The 19,889-nt window shown below is 51.5% G+C and overlaps 1 protein-coding gene across 1 annotated transcript in view; it reads right to left on the minus strand.

The window, feature by feature from the left end:
* Window positions 1-2,013: 2,013 nt before the first annotated feature.
* PCNX2 (pecanex 2) overlaps window positions 2,014-19,889 on the minus strand; it is a 338,333-nt gene continuing 320,457 nt past the window's right edge. The window contains exons 28-33 of the mRNA XM_062210622.1: window positions 13,613-13,757; window positions 12,574-12,804; window positions 11,752-12,026; window positions 10,906-11,093; window positions 4,793-5,241; window positions 2,014-2,941 (exon numbers count right to left, since the gene is read on the minus strand). Of these exons, the coding sequence (XP_062066606.1) occupies window positions 2,768-2,941; window positions 4,793-5,241; window positions 10,906-11,093; window positions 11,752-12,026; window positions 12,574-12,804; window positions 13,613-13,757 (1,462 nt within the window). The 3' untranslated portion in view covers window positions 2,014-2,767. The remainder of the gene's footprint in view (window positions 2,942-4,792; window positions 5,242-10,905; window positions 11,094-11,751; window positions 12,027-12,573; window positions 12,805-13,612; window positions 13,758-19,889) is intronic.

Below are 19,889 nucleotides of genomic sequence, written 5' to 3' on the forward strand. Positions count from 1 at the left end.
CTGAGGAGCTCTGTGCAGGGAATACAAGGGGCAGGGGACAGGGGAGGTCAAAGATTCTCTTTTATACTTGATCTCAAAATGCCTACTAGTCAAACAAACCAGGATATCTAAGTTAGATATGAGTCCTGACTTAAAAACAGCACAAAATTGACATGTATTGCTTCTATGATGAGCTTCAGCTGGAATAACCAGGTTGAATGGACGAAGCAGAATCAGTGTAGAGAATGCTTCACTAAGTAATTCTTTCCTCTTCCCCATCCTAGCAAGCACTTCACACAAAATAGTTTACCCATCTGTCTGCTTTTGCCTCCAATTAAGAGGAAGCAGGGAAGCAGGGAGATAGTTAAGTCTTTAAACTGATAAAACATCATCTCTCTGACTATTGGGGCTGACAGAAAGACGTTCCCAGCAAAGTTGCAAGTTCAGTCACTCATTCTGCTCCCAGCACTAAGAACACTGAGCGGTGTAGGAGTCCAGAGAATGGAGCCTGGCCTGAGCCCCCTTCTCTTCCCCGCTAGCTTGGAGTTCATAGAAGGTTTTGTCTGGAAGGCTCACCCCCTGTGAGTGTGCCGAGAGCAGAGGCTTGTGTAGCGTGAGGCTATGGGACAGAACAGTAGAGAGGTGGAGGAGCCTAAGTAAACACATGTTGCATTGCACATTCTATGGGCAGAGTAGTTGGAACATCCAGTGATTATAGAAAGCTGCTTGCTAGACACAGATGATTTCAAGGCACAGTGAAGAATTTGGAACAAATAATGCCATATTAGCCACATGATTTATATGAAACCAAATGCTACAACTTTTACATTATCTTTAAGGGAGAAACCATTGTGTTCAGTGTCCAGATGCAAAAAGTAACTTCTTGTCTGTATGTTGGCATGAACATCTGAACAACCCAGGCAAGAGACGTCAACTCCGGAACCTCTCCATAAAAGGGGGGGCTTATAATTCAACTTGCAGGGAATATTCTGAGAAGCAACTGACCGCCTGAAGAGCCAGATTGACAGGCTCCTGAGCCATAAATATAAAAGTTGTGTATGGCAAAGTGGAGCTGCATGGTTGATGCTGGCCTAACAGCCACAAAGGGTCCTAGAGGCACTCCCAGGTCAACCATCTTTCCTTCTCTGTTGTGTGAACCCGTGCATGTGAGTGTGCACCGATACACCTGTCAGTAGGCACACACAAGGTGATTGTGCTCTCCTAGACAAGAGATTCAGCAGTTGAAGGAGCACTCACAGACCTCTCTGGAATGAGATGCGGGAGCTCTCTGGGCACTGACGTAGCAGGCGAATCACCATTTCTCTACAATTTGGGTTTCCCACTTTGGAGAGATTGCCTTTTCTGTGTTTTCCTCTAGGCACTCAGGGGTGACCTGACCACAGCTCAGGGCCTGAAGGTCAGTTCTTGTGGCTTGAGGACTGCAGGAGCCGCCAGCTGAGCGTGGCCTGTCTCAGAGAAGAGCAGCAAGACTATCAGCTTCCTGTTAAGACACATGGACTAAAGTTTGCATCTCCAGAGATTGCTGACCCAAGAATAAGGGGGCGTTGAGTCTCACTTATAGGGCTCACCTACTGTTACTCGTTGCTAATTCTTAGTTTACCAGGAAAAAAAAAAAGCATTACCATCTTCTTGCAAGGAGTATGGGATTCCCTACAACACCCTCCCTCCCCATCATCTTTCTCCCAGTTTCCAAACCCCTACATGCTTTAGAGAAATGTGAAGGCTATTTCCAAATTGAGTATCTCTATTACCTTTTCTAGAGGGATGGCTCAGCAGGTCAGTGAGTCCGTGGTGATACCCTTCATGGACTGTGTTTCTGCTTCCCTCATGTCAGCAAGAATCCAGGTTTCTGCCCCCTCCAACGGGAGGCAAGACAGGGAAAAAAGCCATCTCAGGATTTGCCCAAATGCCCTCACAGTAGAGGATCCGTTTTTAGAATAAAGTTTCAGCAAAACAAACGCCAGACACAGCAATAACTGTAAACATTTTAATTCCAAAAACAAAGGTGTGTGCAAGTGTGCTGTGATCCGTGGAGGTTGCTCAGCTTGGAAGACGAGCGGATGTTCCCGGGAAGCTCGCGGGACTGCGTGGAGGAGCGCCAGGTGGCTCCGCGATGCTCTCCACGCGCCGACCGGACTCGCTGGCCACTCACATCGTCACGTAGCCTGGCTGTTCCTAGAATACCTTAGGACTGCATGCATTGTCACGGTTCGGGTAGTGAAGCGGCCACTATTGTACACGGAACAACTGCGTAAAATGTTACACACAGATGAGGTTTTCCTGACACCTAGATGTTAACCAGCTGATGGTGTCTTACGTGGTGCTTTCCGTTCCTGCCTCGTGGTAACAGTTAATGTGTAAAATGCTGATTATTTAACATGCAGTTGTCTTATTTTCACCAGGGCACGAAGGAGTTAGTTACGGGCTCTACTTAACTTCAGTTGTTTGAAGATACTCAGTGGCTGTTGTTTGAAACGCCAGTCTGGGGAGTCGGAGGTGCTGCCTGCCTCCCGCTGCCCAGGGCATGGAGCTCTTGGGGGAGGAGGCGTGGTGTCTTTTTTTTTTTTTTTTCCCTCTATCATATGAGGTTTTTTTCAAGAACCTGAGTTAAAGTCATTCAGTTTTCTCGACAGCTCCCACTCTCCCACAGGATCAGCCCTACGTGGGTCGCAGTGGTAGCGCCAGCCGGCTGGGGGAGCCCAGGGAAGACCTAGGATGCTGAGAGCCGCGGAGGAGTCCGGCTCTCCCCGGAGCCGACGCATGCGCGCTACTGTTCGTCCGAAGCGCTTTGCTGGGAGGCCGTGTCGTCCAGGCCCATGTCCTCCTGGCTTGCTCTTCTGCAGGTCAGCCCGCGGCTCTCTGCCACTGCCTCAGCCAGACGCTGGTCACCAGGCTGCCCCTGCTCCGTGGTATCAGGTGGCTCACAGGGCTCGGAGAAGTGCTGCCAGGGAGAAGACAGAAGCAGTGAGCCGCTCAGCACTCGTTCACTGCCCACTTTTTTTTTTTTCTTTTCTTTTTTTTTGACAGGCAGAGTGGACAGTGAGAGAGACAGAGAGAAAGGTCTTCCTTTTGCCGTTGGTTCACCCACACCCCCCCAATTGCCGCTGAAGCTGGCACGCTGCGGCCGGTGCATCGCGCCAATCCGAAGGCAGGAGCCAGGTGCTTCTCCTGGTCTCCCATGTGGGTGCAGGGCCCAAGCACTTGGGCCATCCTCCACTGCACTCCCGGGCCACAGCAGAGGGCTGGCCTGGAAGAGGAGCAACCAGGACCAAATCCAGCGCCCCAACCGGGACTAGAAGCCGGGGTGGCGGCGCCGCAGGCGGAGGATTAGCCTATTGAGCCACGACACTGGCCCACTGCTCACCCCTCCCACCCCCCAAATCCTCCAGCTCTGGCCTCACTGTAGCAACCCAGGGCTGCTGTCCCAGCATCCCCAAGGGCAGGTTCTGAAGTCAAGTCAATGACATAGGACTGCAGGGCTGGCCTTTGAGGATAGCGTGCACGCACGCGCCTCTGAAGCCCTGAGCCTGACTCCAGCAGGCCATTGGATGTGGGACCTTTGCTTAGGTGACCTGGTCACACTGGGAAGAGGTGGCTCATGAGAAAGGCCAGTCACATGTCTGACTTCTCCAGGTCTTGCCCAGTATCACTTCGTACACGGGTACCTCTGTTACCAATGCCTAGTTCCTGCAGGTTTGACTGGACACACAGACCCTAGCACTCAGCCACCCTTGCCGGACAGGGTAGGAGCATTTGCCAGAGGCCCAGAACTATATCCACAGATTGTGACTTCAACTCAGACTAGGGTGCAGGAAGTGATGGTTTGTGCATTTTTATTGAGGAAAGGAAAAAAAGGAGATGAGGGAGTTAACACACTGAGTTTTCCAAACACAGGTGAAAGTCCTGTGGTGGCCAGCTCCTTGTGTGTAGCCAGTGTGGCCTGGGGTTTCCAGGAAGCCCATAAGCCACCCCGGTGCCAGCACACACAGATGGCACACTATTGCTGCAGCTCCGTGACTCCAGGCCAGGCCCTCCCACCCCAGCCTTGGTTCCCACTGGGTGGGAGGCACCTGCCTGGACAGCAGCTCCTCATGGAGGAGAGGGCAGGCGGCACCTTCTCCCCTACCTCCAGATCCCTACACTCAGAGCAGTGAGGGGCCAAGCTTCTGGGACTCCCTCCTGCACACGCAGAAGCAGCAGGAGGAAGTTCCAAACGTGGCTCAGTTTTGCCTCAATGCCACCTAAAACGTTCCCTCCCTATCACTCTACTTAAGGCAGCTGCTGGGTATTTGCTTACACTGGGGAAGCTCATGCGTTCATCTAATGACATCTAGCCGGGGATTCTGAACAAGTCATGACTGATTTGCATGATGTCCTTAAAACCTGCTGTCTAGTATTTAAATCACCAAATGTAGTAGGCCATCTCAGCAGCTTTAAAATTAGATCTATTGGATGAGAAGCAATGGTAGTTTAACTCCAGTGTGGATGTTGTCTTCCTGCCCTCCCTACTTGGACGAATGGGGAACACTGTCCCCCCACCCCGCTACACCGTGGCAATTGAGCTGCACACCTGTGCAGTGCCTGCCTGGTGTTACTCAGCACAGGGTACGAGTGCCCATCCTGTCCGCTTTGGAGATGAGCCATTGGGAGTCTCTGTACTTGCTGTCAACACTCTGGGAGCTATCAAGGAGGTGATGGGGTCTGCCGGCAGAAGGGCTGGGAGCCCTGGAGCAGTCCGTGGTAAAGCAGCCCAGGCCTGGAGCCCCAGCTCCCACCCAGACCAGCTCCTTACCCGGGTGGCCTGGCTGGCAGCCCTGGCCGAGGGGCCCATTGCGATGTTGACGCTGCTGGAGGACTGGGTGTCGCTGGTGTTGCCCCCCTCGGCGGCAGACAGTCCCGAGATGACGAGCGCGCTGGAGAAGCTCCTCTTGCCAAAGAGGAAACTGAGGGTGGAACTGGTGGAGGAGCCCAGGCTGGACCTGATGAGCGCCTCCGCCCGCTCGCGGACACTCAGGTGGCCCGTGGTGGTGACAGGCGGGGGCTGGGAGTGCAGGGATGCAGCCGAGGTGTGCAGAGAGAGCCGGCTGCTCGAGAGCCTCTGGGCCAACTCATGGACCGACGTGGACGCCTGCAGAAAGACCTGGCGGCTCTCTAAGATAGGGCCGGAGGAGCTCAGGGTGGGCAGCCTTTGGCTTAGCGCAGAGTGTGCCTGGACAGACTGGCTCCTGCCTTTCCTCCTGCCTTTAAGAGAAAACAGAACATTGCAGCAGGTGGTCACCAGCGTCAGTTTCTGTGCGATGCAGGCTGCCTGGTCTGTCTGGGCCCAAAGAGCCCAGAGCAGTCTGCCAGGTACTAGGCCAAAACAGCTCCCCCCTGCCTGGCCAAAGAGTCAAGGCCCTGAGAATGGAAGAACCAGCCCCAGGGAGCCCCGCTGGTCGAGGTCACCGTGGGGTGGAGAGCTGCAGCTTGGCGACCTACCTGCCAATCTGCCTGTAACGTTCCTGGTTTTAGCACAGAAAACCCTGCAGCCCTGGAAGACACTGTAGTCCAGGCAAATCAAGAGGATGCCACAGTGTAACGAAAGCACACTTGAACAAATCTGTTCTTGGCTCAGGCCCTTGGTTCTTATCTTTCTATGCTTATCTGATAAGTGGTGATAAGGAAAACGCAATGCCTAGGGAAATCAAGGGGGATGCCTTGGAACCACATGTTGAGGCCTCTGTGTTCTCAGAGTTCCCCAGATATCAAAATCTTGCAGGTCAAACCCTGAAAGGTGGTCCTGGCCAGCCCCAGCCTCAGGTCTTGTGGGTTTCTCCCCTGGTGTGGCCCTGCTCCTCTTGCCAGTCCTTCCCTCTGGGCCCCTCTGGCCCCAGCTCTTGCTGAGACTGGGCTCAACAAAGCCTTTTTTGAGAACAAGGAGTAGACTGCCCCTAAAGGTTTGGTCCTGTCCATGCCTCGGCAAGAAGGAAACTCCAGGTGGGTTTTCTGTGCCCCAGTCCCCTCTGCAGCATCTAAACCAGCTTCATCAGCTAGCGGTTGGAAGGAAAGCAGCTGCTTGCCAGAACACTGGGCTGCTTAACTTAAGCACCAGTGGTCACTAGGGTCTAATTTTAAGATACTACTCGGAAGAGAACAGCTGGCGATGTCACAGCTTCTACCAAGTGCCTCGGGGGTGTGTCTCCTGAAGCTGCCACCCTCAGGCAGGAAATCCACAAACATGGAGGAGCCTGAGAAGTGGGCACCGGAAAGGGCTGAACTGTGCGTTGTCTCAGGTCCCACCTCCCCGCAGCGCCCAAGACACTCCATGTGCTTCTGGTGATTCCAAAGCATTCGCATGTGCCCCAGCAGGGTGGGGGACGTCCTGTAAGACTCATGAAATCATTGGGTCTGGCCCAGCCGAGGCGACCGCATGCTTGACTCGAAATTCAATAAATCTAGAGCAGGCTCATTTTAAGTTGATTATTTCGTATGGCCCAGGGATGGTATAAATATCCAAATGGCCCTTGGCAGAAAAACGGCTCCCCAGCTCTGCAAGGGAATGGAGAAGGGCCACAGCATTTGAAAGCCAACCCCTTAGGGGACAAAGCTCACAATGGAAGGTCCAGGGGTCCCCTCCAGCCCCACTCCTCCCCGCAGCAGCTTACGGGATGAAAGGCCTTTCTGCCACAGTGCCCACTTGGATGCTGCCGTGGTGGGGTGCCTGTTGCCAGAGGGCATGGTGCCCCCACCTCACTGTCTCCTGCCCAGAGGCCGAGAAAACGGGGTGCTAACCCCACATTGCTGCTCATGATCCTCAGGTCTGGCATTAGCCTCCCCAGGATGCGTGCGCTCTGGGCTGCACACCTCTGCTGCCTAAGGGTGCATGCTATGGAGTTGAAAATGTGGCTCTTACAGAGCAAAAGGACCCTGACAAATCAGAACCAAAAACAGGGATGGTGTTTGCTGGTTTATTTCAGAATCTGGAGAGACCAAACATCTGTGTATAATTTTCACTGTCAGTGTCCAAAACTGTGCCACAGTCATCTGCAAGTCAGTGACTTTGATGCCCCAGAGAGGAGCCCCAGGCTTGGTGGGGCTTTCCCAGGTTTTTCTGGGAAAAACCTGTGTGGCAATGGGGAGTGGGCTGCTGTCCATATAGGACAAGTACCCGCCACCTCCTCCCTCCAATTGCATGGCTTTGGAGTTTCTCTTTGTTGTTGCTGTTGGTCTTTTGGTTTCAATTTTAATTCTGCAAGGAGAACAGCACCAACAAATAAGCAAACCATCCTAAATTCCTTTTTGCTACTCAGGATTTTATAATTTCACTTATTTTTCCAATGACTGCATTATCAAATTAGAAGTCTTTCCAGGGCCAACCTTTTAAGACCTGAATGGGAATACCACACAAATGACTTGTCTCGGCTCATTATCATAGCACTTATTCTCTGGCCTTTGACTGTTATCCGTAAGGTGGGGGAAAATCTTCACCAATAAAGAGCCTAGCCCTCCCCTACAACTTGGGATTCAAAGTGGCCATGATTTGGTAAGTAGGTCACCAGCCTCCAGGGCTGGGCCAAGCTCCTCCAGCCGTGATGGACACTTTTTGCCCCAGCATGAACCTTCTGGGTGGTCTGGCCCTGGCTGAGGTTGGCATAGTGAGAGCCTGACAGCTGGGCACGCAGGCAGCAGCATTCTGCTTGTGGGTCTCGGCAGGATCCCTGCGGATGCTTGGTGGGAACTGAGGAAAGGGCCTAGGAAGGGAGGGGACATTTGGGTCTCCAGTTATAGGAGTTTGGTCTTGGTCACCGGTAGTGCAACAAGCCCCTTGTTAGTATTTGGTTCAAATTCAGCACAACTGCTCACTCACTGCTATTTGATTAAGCCTCTCGGTCATGCCCTTCCCAAAGAGTCAGCTGCTCCACCTCTGAGAGGCCCCGTGACTACCTCTTGAACAGTACTTAGCACGCTGCCACAGCTGTTTGACACATCGTGCTGGCCACCATTTGCCCTTTCTGTAGCAAATGACAGCGGCACCGTTTCTATAAGCTCAGAACTCAGCACACTGACCGGCAAACAGGGAACATGAGGAACCAAACTCCAAAACTAACCTGGCAGGGACTCATTGAGTCCTAGAGTCTGGGGGTGGGAGAGCTTCTCAACCTTGGCTGTTAGGACCACTTGGAAAGAAGAAAAAACACCTTCACTTAGAGGCTGAGACCCACAAGTAGGCACCTGCAGACAGGCCTCCAGGGCCTCCAGTGAGGACAGGAAGTCCATGGGGTTGGGAAGTGAAGGTGATGTTCTAGAGTCAAAGATCAGGATGAGGAATGTTCTCCCTGTCACCGGGAAACGGCCTCAACATCCCAGGATGGGCCGAGCAGGTTCCTGGCCTCCTTTCTGGGGACTGCATCTCAATTCAGGTCACTGTTATATGCTTCAGCTGGGAGGAGGGCGAGTGGAGGCCAGAGAAGCCACGAGTGCAATAGAACCATTATGTCTGCAGCACTGACGGCTCCCCACCTGCGAGGTTGGGCTGATGGTAGATGGCTGTGGCACCTACCATCGCGGCACTGCCAATGAATCTGCTTTATTCTGCAGAAGCCACTGTTCAAGAGATTCATGTGGCTTGCTGAGCCAGGGAGGTACCCATGGCAGCCCCTATGCCAACTCTGTCCCCTGCCCTGACCACAGCAAGGAAGTAAAGGAGCCCTGGCTGGCTGCTTCAGGAAGAACTGGGGCGTCAGCTTTCCTGCTCCTGCCTGTGGAGCCCTGGCCAGCCTGGGCACAAGACAAACTCGCTGCAGGTGGGGACATTGTCAGCAGCACAGATGGAGTGCTGGGAGTGAGTGTGGTGTGCGAGGTGCTCAGTCAGGCAGTCCTGCTTCTCTCGCCTCACTCCCAGCACTGGGAGCAAGAGCTGTCCGCAGAGGAGGCAGCAGCCCATGACCAGCGCCATGGAAGGATCCCAGGTTCTGGGGCCATCGTGTCTGGGTCTGAATCCCAGATTAGCCCCTCAGTTGTTGAGCACCTCTGGTTAGTGCTTGCCTTCTCTAGACCCAGGCTCTTTGCCTGTAGAACAAGGATGGTGAAGGGGGATCTGCAGAGAAAGCATCTGGATGCTCCTACAGAACCACTCTGGACACCTGCTAATGTTTATCAAATATTAGCCCTGCAGCACGGGGCACAAAAGGATGGCGCAGCAGCAAGGTGGGTTTGTTCAAAACTGCTGGGGCTTGGCCAGGGACTTGGGAAAGGCCCCAGAATCCTGCAGCAGGTGTCAGAGCCTGGGGCGCACTCAGGCTTGGGCAAACTGCCAGTGGTCAGAAGGACTGGGAGCCCTGGCTGGTGGGTATTTTTCTAGGCCTGCTGTCTTAACTTGTAAAACATGGAAAGTCAAGGGTGGCCGTGGTAGGAACAGTTTTAAGAAGCAATAATGAAAAATTAACAGCTGGTTTGGGTGCTGGAAGATCTTGCTCCAACATCTGCCACAAAAGCTTATGATTTCTCAGATGGCTTCCAGCCACAGGCCCTGGAGGGGTGGGGCTTACTCCCCAAGGCCAGTGGATTAGGAGGAGCGGAAGGAACACCAGCTTTTCCAGGTCAAAGCCAGTTGCAGGTGCTGTTTCACTCACTTGTGAGAGAAGGAAAAAGGCATTTCATGAGGTCTGAGGCTTGTGGAGCCCTGATGCCCCCAGGCCCTCCCTAGACTCCAGCCTTTGTCTGTACAGACGAGTCAGCCACCTGGGCACACTGCTGCCTGCTGAACCCTGACTCACCTACCTTGTATTTTCTCATCTGCAAAATCACTTCCGTGATCTTGAACTTTACATTTTTCATGTGGTCCCCAGGCAGCCATAGCACTGGAGGCCTGGGGCAGGTGCTCTGCTGGGGCTCAGGGCAGGCAGCATCCAGCTGCAGAGGGGGCCTTTTATTCTTCTCTTGAGTAACTGAGATCATGTATTTGCCCATGTAGCTACCTACCAACCTACCTACCTATGTTTATTTATAACATGTATCTATTAATTCTCTACCACGTACCTGTTTTCCCCACCCCCTACCCCACCTTATGTATCTGTCTCCTCAATCTTGCCTTGCTCTGGGTGCTCCCAGAAGCCAGTTCTCCTAGCTTGTTGGGTGCACAGCTGGCCAGGAAAGCATGCACAATGATGCTTATTAATGTTTCTGGATGGTGAGGAAGAACTGAGGCCATAGGGTGAAACCATGAACAACCTTTAGAGGGCCATACCAGGGACCAGCAGGAGCCAGGCAGAGCATCTGTGTCACCTGCAGTCCCAAGACTCGTCCACCGTGAGCCTCGGACCTCCTTTCCCAGGTGAGCCGCCCCTTCTCCCTACACGGTGCCACCAGCAAGATTTCAGAACTGCACCCATCTGTTCCAGACTACCTATCTGGGCATTAGTTTAAACACAATTTTAAACTCTGGATTCAGCTGAACTTGGCCCCAGGCACCCTTCCTCCCCTTTTCTTAGAGGAAGTGGAGGAAAGGGAGAGCCAGAGGGATGCAGGAGAGGGAGGGCAGGCTGTGTCAGTGCACGCACCATAGGTGCTTGCAGAAGGGGAGGACACCATCCAGAGCCAGAGCTCCCACACAGCCAGACCCAGAGAGCACATGATCCAGCGGCCACAGGGACAGAGACGGCCGGCCGCTGCACATGCAGAGACGGATGTGATGGCCAAGGTTATGAATGGACAGACAGATGAATGATAAAAGGTGAATCAAACAGTTTTTTTTTTTTTTTTTCTGAGCACAGCCAACAAAAGTCAGTAAATTTCAGGCACCTGTTGGCCTGATGCTGATTTTTTATTACAACCTCTCAGGGGTTAGAATGACAACACAACCTGTGGCCTTGGTTGCTGTGACCAAATGGGCTTTTACCTGTGACCTGAGGTCCTGGCTGCACCTACCTGTGCTCTGCACCCCTTCCTGGGGTGAGGCCCAGTGCTGGGAGCCATGTTTCCTGGGCTGCTCTGCACTGCTCTCCTGGCTGTCACCACTTGGGGCGTTGCTGCTGCCTGCCGACGGGGCCCCGCCGCCGTCCACATCCTCAATGTTGCCGCGGCTGTGCTGGCCGGCACTGCAGTCCTTCCGCACTCTGTGTGAGGGAGAAATCCTCAGGGGACCCTCAGCAACACGTTTCCAATGCCCCTCCATGGCCCATCAGAGCCAGGTCTACATCAGGATCACACACCCTGCTCTCCAGGGGAGCAGCAAACTCCAGATTCCAGGTTGGGGAGGGGGTTTGGTTTCTCCCACCTCACTGTCTAACAAATAAAAAGACTGCACCCTCTCAGGGGAGCCCTAAGGCCTGGTAAGAAACTCAGTTATATTCAGGCAAACTTCCTAGAATTCATCCCAAGCAGGCAGAGACTTAGGGCTACAACCAGTTTAGCAGCCATATTGGATAAGAGCTGTGTGCTGGAGCTCAGGCCTGGTTCTTTCCAGCTGATGCAGGACAGTTCTCCCAAACACCCACAATCTCAGCAGCACTGCAAACATGCAAGCAGGCTCTCAGAGTGAAAAACGGTTAGGGGGAAAGAGATTCTCATCTGCATGAGATTGCCCACGGATTCCGAATCTGGGGTTGCTTGTTGAGACAAGTGATCTATCAGATGTCTCTCAGGTCCAGCAGTTTGAATCCACTGAGATGATGGTGACTGGCAGTGAAATTCTAACCCAGTTATGAGGCTGCTCCATGACCCCACACCCACCACAGCACCTAGCTACAGAAGGCTGTGTTGGTAAAAACCTACCGCAACCACTTGGTGCAGAACCACGTGCTGATCCTGTCCAAGGTGACGGGTCCACCCCAGACGTTCTTCAGCTGCCTGTGGGTCCCTAGATAGGATGTGGTCAACGGGGAGACAAACATGGGGTACCCCAGAGGCTGGTCACAGGAGGAGTTGATGAGGTTTCGGAGCACCTGCTTATTGTTCTGGATGCTACCGCGCTCCGGGTTGCGGTTGCGCAGGAAGATGAGCTCCTGCTGCTGTCCAGCCCACAGTCCTCGCACGCACTCTTTGTTGACCTGCAGATCATGGAAGGAACAGGGGACAGAGGCAGATGGTCTGTGTGTTTTTGAGTCTGTTGGATTTAGTGAGTGAGCAGAGCTCTGGGGCTGCATATCTGTGATGACAACACTTTGGCCTAAAGCTCTTTTCACAGTCAAGCCAGATGGCAGCCCTCTGAGACACATATGACGCTGTTTCCATAGGGAAACTGAGAGAAAAGAAAATACAGTAAGTTTCTGTTATAGTCCAGAGGTTTGAACTTCCATGAAGGAGAGTCGTTGGGAACAAGGCTCTCAGATTCAGAGAAAGGTTTGGAGCTCTGGAGGTCCTGACCGCCATCCACATGGGTGTCTGCCAGGCCTTCTTCCCACGTCCTTCCCCCAGGTGAGAAATGGTCTTGCCAGTGGATTCAGCACCCACCTTGACCGACCCTCCTCTAAGACTATGCCTCTGAACAGAGGGTGCTGGCCCATGCTAAGCACTGTTCTCTTTCTTCTCATGCATACCCACAAATAAGAGACGTGTGCCCATGGGAGACCTGGAAAGCATGGCTACCTTGCATACCTTGATCACCTTGAAGCTCAGGAAGCTTTTGTGCAGCATGATGACCTTGTACTCGTCGGAACCCTCGTCTACCACGTGCCGCAGGGTGAGCAGCTCCTCCTTATTGGACAGCACGGCGCCCCTCCAGGCGGGATCGCCCTCGTGGCAGATCACCACTTTCTTCTGGAAGGACTGGATGGCCTCGTAGAGGACCACTGGGTCCTCATACTCATCAGGGCAAGTGAACTGGTCCTGGTGGGGAGAAGTTCAAGCGTGGGTGCGGGGAGGTCCAGGGCAGTGTGCAGATGGTGGCTTGCAGGGAATTGCAAAGCCAACTTCTTTCCTCATCTCTCCCTCTCTCTCCCTCTCTCTCCTTTCTCCCTCCCTCCTTCCCTCTCGTGCTCTTCTTATGAATCCTGAGCTGGGTATAGGGGACATGCTCTCATCTCACTAGGCCTAAGAAAGGGCTTCATGGCTTAGGTTCATAATTTTAAATGCACTAGGCACTTCTGATATGTCACTGTCTCTGGCCAATAGCCCACCTCCTTCCTAGTAGAGTATGCCACTACCTAGCAGCTGTTGAGAACAGGTTGCCACTGACCAGTGTCAAGAGTATCTGAACGGCCTCAATGCTTAGTTACCTAATGAGTGAGTCCACTCATAATGCCATACAGAGAGAGGACTGCATTTTTCAAAGGTCATTTAATTCCCCTAAAGTTTCAGCTTCGTATATATTTTTAAGTGGGCTTTCAGGGGCTGGCACTGGAGTACAGTGAGCTAAGCTGCACCCTGCAGTACCATCATATCATATTGGAGAGCAAGTTCGAGTCCCAGTAGGATTTCTTATAATCCAGCTCCCTGCTAACGCATCTGGGAAAGCAGAGGATGATGGCCAAATGCTTGGGCCTCTGCCACCAACTTGGGAGACCCAGATGGAGCTCTGTGCTCCTGGCTTTGTGGATAGAAGATTTCTTTCTCTTTCTCTCTGTCACTCTCTCTCTCTCTCCCACTACTGCCTTCAAATAAATCAATGAATCTTAAAACAAAAGTAGCCTTTCACCTGGTGAAGTTTCAGGGACATCCTGATGGCTGGAGCAACAACTTTGTGCAGCAGGTCCATGTCAGCAAACACCCACTCGTCCCGTGCTGTTACCCTAAAGTCGCCTTTGAAGAGGGCATGGAGGCCATACAGGAAAGAATCCAGGCTGTAAGACAGAGTTCTAGTTACTATCAGTTCACAGGCAGTAAACATTCAGAATTTAGTCATTGTGAGCAAGGTTTGTAGCTCCCATTCACCCACATGAAAACCTAGTCGATCACCCCCAGGCAGAGCCAGAAGGGAAGGAAAGATGAGTCTGCACTCACCACATGCACCAACTGCCTCACCCAACCACCTGGGCTGAGACTCACAGGGCAACTGGTCATGCTGAGGCGTGAGAGTCACCTTCAGTCACTATAGGGGCCAGCAAGTACTTGATCTCTGACATACTAGAGGTCCAGGTCAGAAGTGACCCAACACATGTGCACACAAGGCCAGGGTTTGGCTGGTGGTTGGTTGGTATCGTTCAAGGCCAGTCTCAACCAAGAGCCCACGTCTCCAGCTTGCCACTTCTCAGGAGGTGACCATGGCTTAAGGACCAGGGTCCCTTTTAGTGTTTCCCTTCACATGGTAGACACTGTTTTTGGACTACATTACTCATAATAAAAATTGAAACCTAAAACAACACAGAGACAGGAAATAAAACCAAATGAAGTCTCATAGTGGCCACTTAGGTTCGCAGATACCATCCACTTCCTGGTGCCACCCAAGCACAGTGGGGATTAAAAATGGATGATGCTGTGGTGCGGCTGGTTACGCTGCTGCTTGAGACGGCTGAATCCTGTGCCAGAGTGCTTGGTTTGGGTCCTGGCCACTGTGCTCCAGGTGCCGTGTCCTACTAACCCACTTGGACAAGCAGCAGCAGCAGGCGGCGGCCCAAGCACTTGGCTCCCTGCCTCCCATGAGACAGACTTGGATGGAATTCTTGGTTCCTGGCTCCAGCCTGGCCCAGCCCTGACTGTTGTGGCCATTGGGGAGTGAACCCACAGATAAAAGAACTCACTCGCTCGCTCTCTCTGCTTTTCAAACAAGTAAAGAAAGAAATAGAAAAAAATAAAGAAAGAAAGACTACAGGAGCTCCCAAGCTTGTCTGGGTTTGCCCATTTCGAGTTTCCCTGCTTTGCTGCATTCCCTACACCTGAATGGAGCACAGTAGTGTATCCCAAAAGAAATCTCTCAGGGCCTGCAGCCTTTACATTTTTGATGAGCAGGGGGAGTAGGCTTGGAAAGTGACCCACCCTGCACTCTGATGAGAGGAAGAATGGTTCCTCCTTTTCTCTTCCCCCTTATTTCTATTACTATCCTCTATGGCAGCCACCTCTAGCAACCCTGACCTCCGGCTTCCGTGAGAGGTGGTTATGAGGCAAGTAGAAGAAACAGCATCCCTGTTGGGCTGACTGGGACAGGATGAGCAGGATGATCCGTGAGAAGGAGGCTCTCTGGGGACGGCTGCTCCTAAGGATTGAATGAGCTGGCTCACCGAGCAAGACGTTTCATTCAACAGCTCCTCTGATGACTTTGCTAGCATGCTGTCATGAAATGTGCCACCATCGCTACTTTCCTTCATGGACTCCCTTGAGAAAGTCGCTGAGGCTTTAGCAGACCAGGGGGAACAGGAGTGGTCAGTGTCTGGCCCCGGTGGAGCTCTGGGTGCTGTGCCCTGAATCTTCCAGAAAGAGATCCAGGAGGCAGCCTTTCTGGAAAGTCTCTCACCTCACAGAACAAAAGCTTCCTGGAGCTGTGAGCTTTCGCAGCTGCCTGGGACGCACTGACAGCGAAGTTGGAGGATAGCAGAGCAGGGCTGCAAGAACGCCAATGCCGAGAGTGCAGGCTTCAGAAAGTGAATAATGATTACTACCTGATCTCAGCTGATAACGTTAGAAGATGCTCACCAGGTAGAGGGCTCAGTATTAAAACGGGAGAGCTAAATCCTATACACAATGGGGGAGAGTTACTCAGGGAAGGATCAGGAAGACCATGCTACTTGTTCAGACTGGTCTTATACATGCCTAAGAGAAAAAAAACTCCCTCAAATGAAAGTAATGAAGGCAAATGAAGAGTAAGAGACTTGCCCAGAGACCCAAAGCAACACTGCCGAGGACAGGAGGGAGGTACTGCAGGCATCCGCCTATTGCAGGGCAGCCACTGACTGCTTACTGATCAGTAGGGAAACTGCTTCCAAAGCAGCCTCACTGAGATGCTCGCGTTCACACCTGAGGCCCCCACAATACACGTCTTACCTGATATTTCTATTTTCAGGGAAAATGACTCACTGTGGTGCTTAACGCTGTTCTGTTAAAATGATTCTCAACATAGAAAGCAGAGTCTGAGTTAGAATTACACTAGATGGATAGTATCCCTAGCACCTTAAAGATCAAGGCTTCCTACCACTAAGGTGTTTCATTACCTGCCTTTTCCCCTTGAGAGAATGAAGAGGAAGAAGGCAGCCAGCGAGCTATAACCAGCAGGGGAGGGGTGGGAGGCAGAGAGAGCTGCAGTTTCCGGGACACCTGCAGTATGTTTCTGACATGGAACTTCCCAGGGCTTGGTCTCTTTAAGACTCTACAGAGAAATGACAGCTCCTGCCTCCAGGACAACAGCTGGAACTGGGCTTCTGCTCTCAGGAACCAGTGTTGCCTCTGAGTCAATAGAGGGTGGCCTCCAGGGGGCTATGACAGCCCCCATCCCCACCCCTCTTGAGGATGCAAGTGAAGCAGGTCATCCCATCATCAAGTCTGGCAGCAGAGTGATGACGACCACATCCCCTTGTGTGGGATTTACATGGGGGCAGAGAGGGCAGGCCCTGGAGAAACTTGGCACATGTGTAATCAAAGGCTGTGGCTGTGATAGATGTAGGGAGTTACACGGCATCATGTGTGTAGTAAGTACTGTAATATTAGTAAAAGCCACACTAGGAAAGTATTACTCTTTGAAAAGATCATGAGTATCTAGGACTGAGTACATTTACAAAACAAAAACAAAAACAAAAACAAAAACAAAAACAAAAAAACAGAAAAGTCTGGTGAGCATTGCTTTGACCCTAACACTGCACTAGTCCACCCAGGTTAAACCCATCCCTTGTTGTCTTTTGGGTTCCTGCCCCAGCTTCTGCTAAAGGAGGGCATAACCAGTGGTGATGGGTATGGATGAGAGGCCGGGGGTGGGGGTGGGGGGGTTCAGTGGAAAGCACAGGTGTTCACAGTCTTCCTGGAAATGATGATTTTCTGATTTGAAGCTGGGCTGTTGCTAGAGCAGCTGTAGCTCTCACAGTCTCCTTACTTCCGCACACCTAAGCTTTCATGGCACTCACATTTTGGAGAGGGCCAGTTAAAGCAAACTTATGCTCATGCTGTTGTCCCTCTGCTTTCTTTATCCACTGAGGAGCCTCATAGCTCTGCTCCAGCCAGAAGTTCCTTTTGTCTCTCTAATATCCAGTCTTGTAGAACATCACTCACCAGCCTAGCCTAGTCACCACTTGCACCCTCTCTCATAGTGGTTCACAACTTATGGTGATCATTGAGCCCCAAGGAACATCTGGCAAAGTCTGGAGACATTTTTGGTGTCACAACTGATATAGGGGGTGGGGCACTATGGGCATCTAGTGGGTAGAGGCTGAGGAAACTACAATACACAGGGCAGCCTCCACAGCAAAGAACACCATCCACTACTGAGTAAACCTGCTATTTCAGAAACAAAGGAGCACCTCTGGAGGGAAAGAATTTCAAGTGGGAGATGATGGGATCATCATCTCAGATCAAGGCTTAATGTATCTTAGGGTTCAGAGAGAAAAATCTGAACACTTAGGTAGTTTCTGCAGGACACATAAGAGGATTCCCCAACACGATCACTCGTTGATTTCTGCGGATTTCCAAACAGGCTTGGATACTATGGGTTTACAGCGGCGCCTTCTGTAGCAGCACACTGCCATCAGTGGCAGCTTGTAGACATATGCAACCATTAAGTGTGATGTGCAGGCTGGGTTGCTTTGTGTTTACCTGAGTTCCTGCCCTTGGCTCAGAAAGCATCCCCATCTTAGGGACTGCAGCGAGCTCTCTTCACATGTGGCTTATCCCCTTTGGAGCATCCAGCAACCACACAAACATGCACTGGTTTCATGATCATTTCTATGACTCCTGCTATAGTTCCCCAAACAAAACCAGCAGCCCAGGTGACTAGCACCACCTTCTTGCATAAAAAATAAGGCAGGGTTGGCGTTTGTTACAGCACTTAGAATGACCACATCCCACTTCCAAAGTGCCGGGGCTTGAATCTTGGCTCCAGTTCCTGATTCCAACTCCATGATAATGCAGACTCTGAAAGACAGTAGGTGATGGCTCAAGCAGTTCAGTCCCTGCCATCCGCATGGGAGATCTAGGTTGAGTTCTCAGCTTCAGCTTGGACCAGATTTGGTTATTGTGGGCATTTGGGGAGAGAATCAGTGAATCAGGGATCTCTCTCTCTCTCTCTGCCTTTCAAGTAAATAAAATGAAAATGAAAAAAAAAAAGGCAGAAGAAAGGATAATACTTTTCATTTTTCTGGTGATTTGTGGATAACTAAGTGTTTTCCATTCCATAAACTCCAGTCATTCTCACAGGTGTCTGTTCAACATATAACTCTTTCAATTAATAGAAAACAGGGCAGAAAAAGTTGAGAAATTGAGAATTGGGTGGTAACAAATGCTTGGGACTTTGTATCACAATAAACAAGCATAGGAGCAAAGTCATGGCTATCTCCACACCTCCCTAGGAAACACAAAGCAGCTTTGAAGCCAGGTAGCTGGAGTTATCTTCTTAAAGGCAGCCCAGGTGCTGGTGTAGTGGGTAAAGCCGCCACCTGCAGTGCCGGCATCCCATATGTGCGCTGGTTCTAGTTCCGGCTGCTCCACTACCAATCCAGCTCTCTGCCATGGCCAGGGAAAGCAGTGGAAGATGGCCCAAGTCGTTGGGCCCCTGCACCCATGTGGGAGACCTGGAAGAAGCTCCTGGCTCCTGCCTTCGGATTGGCACAGCTCTGGCCATTGTGGCCATCTAGGGAGTGAACCATCAGATGGGAGACTTCTTTCTCTCTTACTCGTTGCCTCTCCTCTCTCTCTATGTAACTCTGACTTTCAAATAAATAAAAAAAACTTTAAAAAAAAAAAAAAGGCCAGCCCAGAGGTTGTGTTAGAATGACCTAATCCCTTTAAAGGCTTTGGGTTAGCCGCAATAGTAAAAATATTAAGAGAATACTGTTTTTGAATTCTCCCAGGCTTACCATCCCAAGGTCAGTCACCAGCAATTTTCTCACATTTAAATCTTTGCAGATACTCTGCACACATCTGGAGTTGATAGTGTATTAATATTGTTTTCCTGCACACTTCATCCAGGAAGTTATTCCATTGGCTCTAAAATCAAAATAACTCCTGATCGGGATCCCGGTTCTCTCCTACCTGCTGAAGAACATGCAGATTGAAAGCCACGGTGCCCTTCAAGGAGCTCCAAGCTATTCCATTTCCTTTAGAGTTCAGGGTCATCACTGGGAGGCAGCATATAGGCCAGAAGAGAAGCTTGAACCTTGGCTCTACTACTTGCCTGTTGTCCTCATTACCATCTATTTATTTCTTTGTTCATTTTTTCTTAATGTCACTTTTTTTCAGATTTATTTATTTGAAAAGCAGAATGTCAGAGAAAGTGGGATACAGTGGGGGGGGGGGAGGAGGGATGAAGGAAGGGAGGGAGAGAGAGAGGGAGGGAGGGAGGGAGGCAGAGAGAGAGAGAGAGAGAGAGAGAGAATCTTCCATTTGCTGGTTCACTCCCCAGATGACTGCCATGGGTAGCATTGGGTCAGGCCAGGAGCCTGGAAGCCCATCTGGGTCTCTGATGTAGGTGGCAGGGGTCCAGGCACTTGGGCCATCCTCTGCTGCTTTCCCAGGACATTAGCAGGAATTGGATTGGAAGCAGAGCAGCTGATACTCGAACTGGTGCTCCGCTATGGGACGGTCACCTTGAAGGAGGTGGCTTAACCTGCAGTGCCACAATGCCAGCCCCTTCTTTGTTCTTGAGATCAAGTACATCCAGGGGTATTTGAAGGCCTGGTAAGGGACTTGTGAAGAATCTCTTTACAAGCAATATTTTGAGTGATACAAGCAAGGCTTGAGGACAATGTGCGAGTGTTGGTGAGAGGGTGGGGGACGATCTTCATTCATGCTAGTGTCCACTGTTCATCTTGGCCTGTGAGCCCAGTGCCTGTACGCTGAGA

The sequence above is a fragment of the Lepus europaeus genome, chromosome 14, assembly GCF_033115175.1.
Source record: "Lepus europaeus isolate LE1 chromosome 14, mLepTim1.pri, whole genome shotgun sequence".
NCBI lineage: Eukaryota > Metazoa > Chordata > Mammalia > Lagomorpha > Leporidae > Lepus > Lepus europaeus.